At 38.6% G+C, this 10,234-nt stretch overlaps 1 protein-coding gene across 1 annotated transcript; it reads right to left on the bottom strand.

The window, feature by feature from the left end:
* Window positions 1-7,138: 7,138 nt before the first annotated feature.
* Window positions 7,139-8,905, bottom strand: LOC121752707 (uncharacterized protein At2g24330-like). The gene is made up of 5 exons (XM_042147808.1): window positions 8,651-8,905; window positions 8,328-8,472; window positions 8,026-8,135; window positions 7,435-7,861; window positions 7,139-7,353 (listed from the first exon to the last, which is right to left on the bottom strand). Exons 1-5 carry the CDS (start codon window positions 8,903-8,905, stop codon window positions 7,139-7,141), a joined length of 1,152 nt encoding a protein of 383 aa, XP_042003742.1.
* Window positions 8,906-10,234: the final 1,329 nt, after the last annotated feature.

Below are 10,234 nucleotides of genomic sequence, written 5' to 3'. Positions count from 1 at the left end.
TACATTCGGCAAGCGAACTAGCCCGCCACAGCCCCTCGTGGCTCGAATACTTTAGCTTCCCTCCGACGGGTTCGGGCGTGAACTAGCCAATGTTGGCTCGTAGACTACCCGTCACCCTCAGACGCGTCCAGGCTCGAAAGCTTGCCAAGCCCCAAGGAAACAACCTTGAACAGGCCCACAGGGAAATTAATCCCAAAGTCGCGCCATCCAGGATTCGAACTCAAGACCTCTAGGATGGTGCCATATCCTTGCCACCCTTCTCAACCACTTGAGCTAGGGGGCTTGGATCCCCCTGACTGCTAAGTTGGGCATAAAAATATTCGTTTTCCACAAAATCACAATTCATGGTCACGTAAAGACGTTTGGTTTTTGGATTGTAGCATCGATATCCTTTCTGATCCCTCACATATCCTACGAAGACACACTTAACTGAACATGGTGAGAATTTTGTTCAGTCATGTTTTGGTATGTGGACAAAGACGGAGCATCCAAAAATTCTGGGGTTGAGTGTAAGTGGTGGTGGGATCTGGTTTTGTGTAGAGAAGACATTGAAAGGAGTTTTAAAGTTTAGGATATGGGTGGGTAATCGGTTAAGTAGGTACACTGAGGTAGCTACAGCTTCTGGCCAAAAGGTTTTTGGTACGTGTGAGTCTATTAGAAGGGATCTAGTCATTTCTAGGATTTTTCTGTTTTTTCCGCTCTGCGACCCCATTTTGCTCAGGAGTATGTGGACATGTGGACACGTAGTTTGATGGACTAACCCTTTTTCAGAAAAAACTGTTGCATTTTTTAGTTAACAAACTCCCCCCCCCCATTGTCTGACCTAAGGATTTTGATTTTTTTTTGTTATACTGAGTGTGCACCATATTGTAGAACAAGGTAAACTTCTCAAAATCATCAGATTTGGATTTCAAAAAGTATACCAAGGTTAAACCCGTGCAATCATCGATAAATAACAAAAAGTACTTAAATCAAAGGCTACCAAAAACAGGTGTCGGACCCCAAACGTCAGAGTGAATCAAAGAGAAAGTAGTGTCCATACGAGAGTTGTTGAGCTTATATGAGTGTCTATGGCTCTTAACAAAAAAACAAGTATCACAATTGAAAGAAAACTTAGTACTGGCTAAATTGGGAAAAAGCATGCGCATGTATCCTATGGAGGGATGTCCTAACCGGCGATGCCAAAGCCAACCTTGTGATTCTGTTGGTCCGTGAGTCAGCATCGCAGCACCGGGTTGGGCCACCTTGTCCACATAATACAGGCCTTGCTGTTCAGTGCCATGCCCAACTGTCATCCCCATTTTGATATCCTGTAGAACACACAAATTTGGCTACATTAGAAGTTTACACTTTAATTCTCTAATTACATGACTAACTGAGAGTAATTTGTGTGCTAATAACGGCACATATAGGCAATTCGAGATCTGCAGTGTTGGAGTGATCTTGATTGTGCCCGCCCCTGGACTGGAATTATACTTCCATTTGCTGTCTGAACATACTTCTTATGTGGAACAGAAATATTAGTAAAATCAGTGAGTTCATAAGACATAGTATCAGTAGCACCACAATCAAATATCCATTCATACTCTTTAGGTCGATTTTTAGATATCGATGAGTGTGCAATGGCTTGGAATTTATTGTGGCAAGGAATATTGGGGGCAATTTCTAATTCTGGGCTATTTGAGGGTGTATTTGCAAAAGCACAGAAATTATTGGGCGCATTTAAATATTTCCTATAAGTGTGTGGGTTTATTTTAAAGGAGCATTATTTTCTGGGGTCAAATTGGGAATACCAGGAGTTGGGAGCCTCATTTTGTGGTTTATGGAATTTATGAGGCAGTTTTCTAATTTTTTGAAAAAGGGAGTATAAATTGGAGAATTGACTACCTCCTTCCCAAACCCTAGCCGCCGATACCTTGGCTAGCTCGTCGCCGGTGTGGCTCGCTCCTCCATCGGCTGCCTCCCGCCGTGCCGTGTCGTGCCGGTGCTACCCATGGGAGTTCCGGTGTCGGCAGCCCGGTCAGTAATCGCGACCGTTGCTCTTCCTCCGATGCTTCTGCTCAGTGTTCGCGCCGCCCTTGCCTTCTTCATATCATCCCACCAATCGGGAAATCCGATGAGGTGGAAGCACCCTTCCTTGGTGTGTTTCTTTCCACCGCAGTGGTAACAAGTCAATCGACTTTTATCCTCGTCGGGGCGCCGATTCCACGGTCGATTGGCGGTGTTGGGTGGCTGATTGGAGCGTCCACGGTCGATAGCTGCAAGACCGGAGCCTATTCCATCCTTTACTACTCCTCCAGTTCCGACGCCGAGGATGGCGTCGTTGTTCGATTCACAACGAACGATTCCGTAAGCCTCGCGCACCGTTGGTAAAGGGTCACGCCTGATTATCTCCTTCTTTATTGCATCGTATTTATCGTCTAACGCGGTGAGAAATTGGTATAGCCGTAGTGTCTGTTTATCCATTGGTTTCACTTCTCGTCGGTCAATTGATATCCATAGCCCTTGGAATTTATTCCATATGGCTTCGAGTGACGCTCATTCTTGTCTGACTGTGTTGGTTTGCCGATGTAGGTCGTAAATCTGGAGTAGGTCACCCCCGCTGCCATATGTGATGGCGAGACCCTCTCATATTGCGAAACTTCATTGACCAGATATGTCTCAATATTGTTGATGATCCAATTGAACACGCAGTGATCGCGTTGTTGCCATTTTGGAAAAAAAGGATCAGATCGGGCTGGGGAACTTGTAAATCCATCTATGTGAGATGGCAACCCCTTTCCCCCGATTCCTTGATCCATCAGATTGGACCAGAGAGGATATTTCTCTCCGTTTAGTTTCGGTTTGATGGTGATCTCATCCAATGATTCTGGGTGATGACGGTGGTGACTTGCTGATGTTGTGTTGGGTTTTGGTTCTGTGGCCGATCTGAGGCTGCTCTGTTTCAGGAATTCCGCGAATTGCGTGACTAATTCGGGTGGAAACACCATCACATTTTTGGTGGATGTTTCGGTGGTTTGGGTTTCGATGTCGCCGGAGTTGAATTCCTCCGTGTTCGACATGTTTTTCGCTGGTTTGCCAAAGGGTTGTGAAAGGTTTATGGATGATGATGAGAATTCTCTGAATCCTTACCCGCTCGTGATACCATATTGAAATATTGAAAGATTGTAATATGTTTCTACGTATTGATTCATCAATAGGTGTGCCTTAATATAGGCCATATTACATCCATGTATGGTAGGGAAAAATCCACTTCTAGACAATGTAATTGTGTATCAATCACCTATTAATTGAGTATCAATCATGCACTAATTACATATTTTCTTGCCCTGTTCTTCTTTAGGTAAGTCTTCGTGACAGTATGTTCTGATATTTCCCGATCGGTTCACAACAAAAGTTTCGACATATTATTCAAAATATGTCACTTTATGAAAAGCTAAATTTTATTTCAACTCTTATAATCTATATTATGTGCCCAATCTGCAGGTTTCGCGGGAAACCCTTCATCACATGGTTACGAAAAATGGTTAATAGACAAAAAGATAACAGATGTACGAAAAAAATGGTTATTTGCCTATAAATACAAAAACTTTCAACATTTTCTATTTTTTTCTCAAAACTTTTATTTTTAATCCAAACACATGAACTTTCAGTTTTTCTGATTTTTTCCCCAAAATATAATTTTTCTATAAATTGAAGCTGACGTGTACGTCGAACGTGCCAACGTGGCAAAAAACGACGAGTATTGAAGCTCAAAAATACACAAACTTTCATTTTTTCTAAAATTTCCCCCAAACTTTGAGATTTTCTAGAATTTCCCCTACACTTTGAAAATTTATAACAATAAATGTTTGCTAAATTATTTAATGCCCAACACTTTTTAAATTTAGGTGTGAATATTAATTTATAATATATATCAAAATTTATGGAGAGTGAATTTTTTAAAAATAATACTCCATTTCAATAAAAAAAATTTAAATCACATCATTTAAATAAAAAAAATTATATAATCAAAATAAAATATGAATAGATATAAATTTTTACGTAATCATTTAAATTATAAAAATAAAGCTTTAGTATATAAAAATGAAAACAATCATCATTCTAATCAAATGCAATTTGAAATACAAATTTCAAGACATTTGACAGTTAAATATAATTATTAATTCATCGTATAAAACAACTAAAGTTACAATTTAGAAAAAAAGGGTAAAATTATTAGTAAGTATTGTTTATTGTAGTAAGTATTGTTTATTGAAAAAAATATAGAATTTTCATTATTCATACATTTAAGTTAGAAAAAGGAAATTTTTGGGAAAAAATCAGAAAATATCGAAAGTTGGTATATTTATAGGCTAATAACATGTTATATTAATTTGCCACATTTTGCCTCGTAGATGGTAATATCCTAAGTGTACTCCACATCAGCTTTAATTTTGCTAAAATTTTTTGATGGGGAAAAATAAAAAAATTCAAAGTTCATGTATTTACATTCAAAAATAAAAGTTCGGGGAAAAAAGCAGAAAATATTGAAAATTCGTGTATTTACAGGCAAATAACCCAAAAAAATGTTACTACTATATTTTGATCATATGATTGGGCTGCTATTGGATCAATTTGATAGCAACGTATTTTTTTAAAAAAATAATAATAATATATTTTTTTTTACTGGATTTGCCTGAACCAAATCCAACCAAAGCCTAAAATTATCGGGTTTCTAACGAGTCAAACTTATAAGGACATGAACCCAATAATGTTTGACCCAAATCCATTAATTTCATGTATGTTTGTGTCTAGTTTTCATGTCATATCAAAAATTGTTAGTCATGGTAGTATATAGTCATGGTAGTATAAACGCTAGCTCGGTCATCCCCTGCCTTATTCTTTGGTTCATCTGGTCTGACCGTAACAGCCACATTCATCGAGGAGTGACTATGACGGCGAACAATGTGTTCCATAGAACCAAGACCTACCTACAAAACTTGATCAAGGCAGGCAAATTGGGAAGGGAAGAATGGAAAGGCTGCGGCAATTTGGAGGAATTCAACACATCCGCCTGGATCGAAAGGCCACGCAAGCTCATCAAAACCATCAGGTGGATACCTCCGGATATGGTCTGGATCAAGCTCAACACCAAGGGAGTGTGGAACCAACCGAATGCAGGGGCGGGTGGGCTTCTCCGAGACTCCAACAGCAACATTGTCTGAGGCTTTATCAGAAAAGTGACTGCCTCATCGGTTCTTGAAGCAAAGCTGCAAGCCTTATTACTCGGTCTTGACTTGGCCAGAGGACGGGGTCGAAAGGTGTGGATTGAGTTGGATTCTATGGAAGTGATCTCCATGATTCAACACAACAAACCCGGGCCAGCTCATCTGCGGCACCACACCACACACATCCGAAACAAACTCAAGGAGACCGACTTCAAGTACTCTCACTGTCACAACGTCGGAAACAAGGCAGCGGAATTTGCAGCGAAACGAGGGATCCTCGAAAACGATCAACAGGAATTCGACCATCATACAGCCCCGACAATGATTAAGGCCTTGGCAAGAATGGACCAGCTCAACATGCCGAGCTTCTCCTTCCAAAGGCACTAGTTGGACGGTTGGAATTTGTGTGAATTTTGTGAATTTTGTTGCCTATGTAATGTGAAACGAGAGGACTGGACATGAAGTTCGAAATGAATGGAAAGAAGATTGGCCTAGGATGCAGTTTTGAATGTAACTTAGAAAGGACTATGATGAGGTCCGGGCCGGCCGCATACTACTCTTGTAATGAATTTGTAGAGGGGCGCCACTTTTGGGCGAGGCCTTGGCTTGTAGTTCTTTTGACATGAAATTGAAATATAGGGATGAGGGACCCACGAACCCTCCACCGCGAAGGTGTTAAAAAAAAGAGAATACAAATGTAATTGTAGACTTGAAGTACTGAAGGTGTTGAACCACATTGAGGTGCATGGTTATCTAATTGAACTAAAATGGTAAACTTTTTGGTATGTTGTAACAAAAAATGACAAAACAAATGTGGAAGATTAAAACACGAAAACTTAAAAAGAACATGCTCGTAGAATTGAATAATCATAACTAGTTAAACACATAGGGCGTTTGGTAGTAATGTTACAATAAGATAAGAGCTCTTAATAGGCACTCGTGTGTTTGGTAGTTATATTGTAAGCAATTGGTTTGTGTTATTTTACTGGCCCGAGCGAGCCCATCGTGAAGCCTGTATTTTAAAAAGAAAAATTAACACATTTTTGTGAAAATGAATGTTGCAGAGAAGAGGAACAATTCATCAATGGAAATTGCAGCAGAAGATTGTAGGGATTCGAATATTTTTAATTAGTAAATTTAACAAATTAATTTACCAATCCAACAATTCCTAAATAATAAATTCGTAAGAAGGAAAGACATTGATATCTGACTGAACAAATTTTGTAATTTTATGTGTGTATATCTAACCACAAAGCCCACATTTTGTATCTTGATGGGCATATCTTCATATACCCTACATTGCACCTAGATAATTTGGTTAAGTGACAATATTGCCTCACTTTTATTCTTTAATCTAGTCGTAGACATCCATTTCTATTTGTTTTTTTCTTTTTTCACATTTTTACATTTTATTAATTGAATCCGTTTTGATAATTGGAGCATGAATGAAATCTATTACTTGAAACATGCACATTGATTATTTGAATTTGCATAGATTTAGTAATACAAACTTTTTAGATACATATGTAGTCATCCAGAAAAGTTAGCAAAGAAGATTGTTTATGCAGTGCTGAAAGAAAAGTCGTTACAACTTAGCCGCATCTACGTGCTGTTTTCTAATTATGAGAAGACTGGAAATTAATCACTTTATGCGAGTCAAAGATTAGGATGCATGACATATTTGGTCTAAGACTAAGACCATCAATTCAGTGCATTTCAATAAATGGACTTGTTTTTCCTGTCATGTCTATGATGATTGAACATCACACAAACAAACTTAACAAAAACTCTTAACAAAACAAATTTGCAATTTGCAAGCATAATGTAAAAGAAAAACAAAATGTAGATTTCAAGAGTGGGCAGAATAAAGGAGAAGAATTAAGATAGTAAACACATACCACTCACACAAACAAATGAAATGGACACCTTCAACTTTCAGCATGGGCGGCTGTTGGGCTACTGCACTGCGAGGCCTTATCCGCCGTTGAGCCTGCTTCACTTGGTGCAGCTTCCGAGTCGTTGGAGGTTAGAGTGGGGGACATGGTACCAGAGAGACGATCATCGGCCTCCTTTTGCCTATTCAAGGCATTGCAATGGGGGCAGTAGTAAGTGATGTATGAGAACTCCTCTTTCCTGGCCAGCCCTACAATGATCACAACAACATATAGCATATTCACAACAATATAATATATAGCAAATTCACAACAATAGGGATTCTGATCACCATTGTGCATATGGCAGTTTCCACATATAAGAGCGTACGACTGCGTAGGATCCTCTCCCACGAGCAATGCAGCAACTCGAGCAATCCAGCCTCCATGGTCATGTGAGTGCAGGCCTGATTGAGGATGATGCTCAACGACCATCGCGTGCTGCTGAGACATGCGCACACCCTCGACTCCAGACAGGGTAAGCATGGCTTCTTCAGAATGATCGGTGAATCCACTTTCCATGCTGTAGGTATGTGAGTGGGACTGCTTTCTGTTCCGTAGTCCAATAGCAGCTGCAACTTCCACATCACTGCTCTTTCCGGCTGTGGCAGTGGGGTTGGAATCGTCTCCCAGATATACTTTCAGGCCGGTCTCTGCACCCAACTTGGACGCCAGTACAGTGGCGGCCGCTGCTTTTGCTGCTGGATCAGGATCATACCTCTGCACTGAAGACTCCAAGTAAGAATATTGTAATAAATCATGTCGACAACCTCCATCGAACTTTGGAGTGATAACTTAGATAAAAATAATATGGACTTAATCCAACACATGCTTTGATGGATTATCAATTTAAACAACAAAGCTAGCTAGCTTTCAGTCCTTACCTGTATAAGCTGTTGAGTTGTGTAGTAATTTGTTTTTTCTTTCAGTTCGTTGATTTTCGCCTGTCTCTCGGCCTGGAGGTTTTCCAAAGTTTTGTGGTCCTTGGCATCACCTATAAACATGATTTAAAATACAAAACAAAACAATGAGATCAATGAATATTTAGACATCAAAATACAGATAATCTTTCAACATACATAAATGGCTCAAACTAATGGCCTCCTTGTCAAGAGAAGCTTCACTAAAGCATTTTTTAACCTTCTTTCGAGTACAAGTTACGCAAAGAGGACTCAAAAGCACTTACGCATTTTTGTGTAGCTTCTAAACGCTGAGTAGGCAACGAAAAATAATACTGGCAGCAGAAACATAGGTAAGACCCGAAATGCCCTTAAACGCCAGTTCAAGTCCAACGATCTCGTGGTCATTATTGCATAAACTACTGCAATTGCCTGGTACAAAAAAGGAAAGGGATAAAAACCGATTCTATGAATCGCGCCATTGCCTTAGAGCAAGAGGCAGAGAATAGCAGCATTGCTTTCATTTCAAACAGAAGCATTTACAGTCATGAAGTTTATGTAGTATTATTCCTAACTAGTGATATTAGGCAAGTGTGATATGGCTAATTACCTCTAAAATAACAGAGAGTATAATAAATTGCCTAGTGCTTCTCCGAGAAGTTTGACAACGCTTTGCGATTCTGGAAAGCACAGCAGCCTCTTCCTTGGATATATGTCGCAGCCTCTTTTCAAAGTCGTTGCTGCCTAAGCCAAAAACTGCTGCCCATAATCTAGATAGGACTCCTTTGTGTTTCTTCATCTTCTTAATCTTAGTAGCTGTAGATGTCACAGCCTCCCCTTGATCATTCTTCGACTCTTCAGCCATCTTCTGCATATTCCATGTTACCACATTTTCACATATTCCAAATCACCAAGGAAATTGTATGTAGCTAAACAAGTTGGAAGGAATGGTCAAATACTAGTACTATGTCATGACTTGATTGGATTTTTTCATCACAAAAAGGGAGATGGCTACAAAAAAATCCAAAAACAAACAAATAATAAAAATGAAATCAAAACAAACGTAAAAACATCATCTTTTTTGCACAACATGAACAAAATTATCCCCAAAAAAATCTCTTTTTCATACATATACCTTTGATCTGATGAAAATGGGCTGCGCGAATGAGAGATGCGATGCAGATATAGGGGGGGTTGAATTCCGACGAAATTCCTTTATCCAATCGAAAAATGGTGAGAAATGGCAATGGAGAAGATTGGTAATAATGATGAAAGAAAAGGAGCTTTTTTTCTTATTACAATTTTCCAATTCATGTTGTGTGTTTAGGAGCGTAGGCAAAACTAAGTAATCCATATAAATAACTATTCATCATTATACTTTGATTAATTATTTTTTTTATAAGTGGATATATTTAAAAGTACACCAAATAATTAGGAAAATAAGTTGGAGAAAATCGCGTTTATAGGGTACTTTACGTTAAAAATAACGTAAATGTACTCATTTTGTTATATCTTCCATATATGGGTAAAACGCCACCCACATTGGCGTGTTTATAAGTTAAGACGTCACCCGCATTGGCGTCTTACAATGTAGAACCGTTGTCCTCGTATTTTAGCAAAATACAGTATTTGTTAAAACACTCCAACTAGATTGGCGTGTTTGTGATAGTTAAACACTCCTTCGGTAATGGCATTTTTCATTAAACACGCCTATGGAACTGGCGTGTTTCAATATTGAGAGCACCGACGTTTCCATATAATATATGACGTTTCCATACTATTTGAACTTTGTTGTCAAATATGCTTATCCACATCCTTTCACAAATTGTTTCCACAAGCTTACCGTAGGAAATACTTTCATCCAACATAATGAATTCTTTTGCAAAAGGAGGATCATATGAAATAACTGGTCCGAGAATTATCTTTCCACCCCAATATAAATTGACACACCACGTCATACTGTCTGCATTAATGTAAAACACAAACATTGGTAAAAAATATTTCTATTAAGTACACTACAATATATACTATCATAACAACCTATCAAATATAGGTAAAAAATTAGATACACTACAATATATAATACCATAACAATTGGTCAAAATATTTCTATTAATTACACTATAATATATAATACCATAACAATCCATCAAATAATTATATAAATTACACTACAATATATATACTATCATAA

This window comes from Salvia splendens, chromosome 10 (genome assembly GCF_004379255.2).
Source record: "Salvia splendens isolate huo1 chromosome 10, SspV2, whole genome shotgun sequence".
NCBI lineage: Eukaryota > Viridiplantae > Streptophyta > Magnoliopsida > Lamiales > Lamiaceae > Salvia > Salvia splendens.
This window is presented reverse-complemented; position numbering and strand designations above follow the sequence as displayed.

What these genes read in the sequence shown, in the direction of transcription:
- LOC121752707 (XM_042147808.1), bottom strand. Translation starts at nt 8,905, where the DNA reads ATGGCTGAAGAGTCGAAGAATGATCAAGGGGAGGCTGTGACATCTACA. An exon ending in TACTCTCTGTTATTTTAGAG is followed by an intron (nt 8,473 to 8,650) that starts GTAATTAGCCAT and finishes TTTTTGTACCAG; the next exon opens with GCAATTGCAGTAGTTTATGC. An exon ending in TAGAAGCTACACAAAAATGC is followed by an intron (nt 8,136 to 8,327) that starts GTAAGTGCTTTT and finishes TCATGTTTATAG; the next exon opens with GTGATGCCAAGGACCACAAA.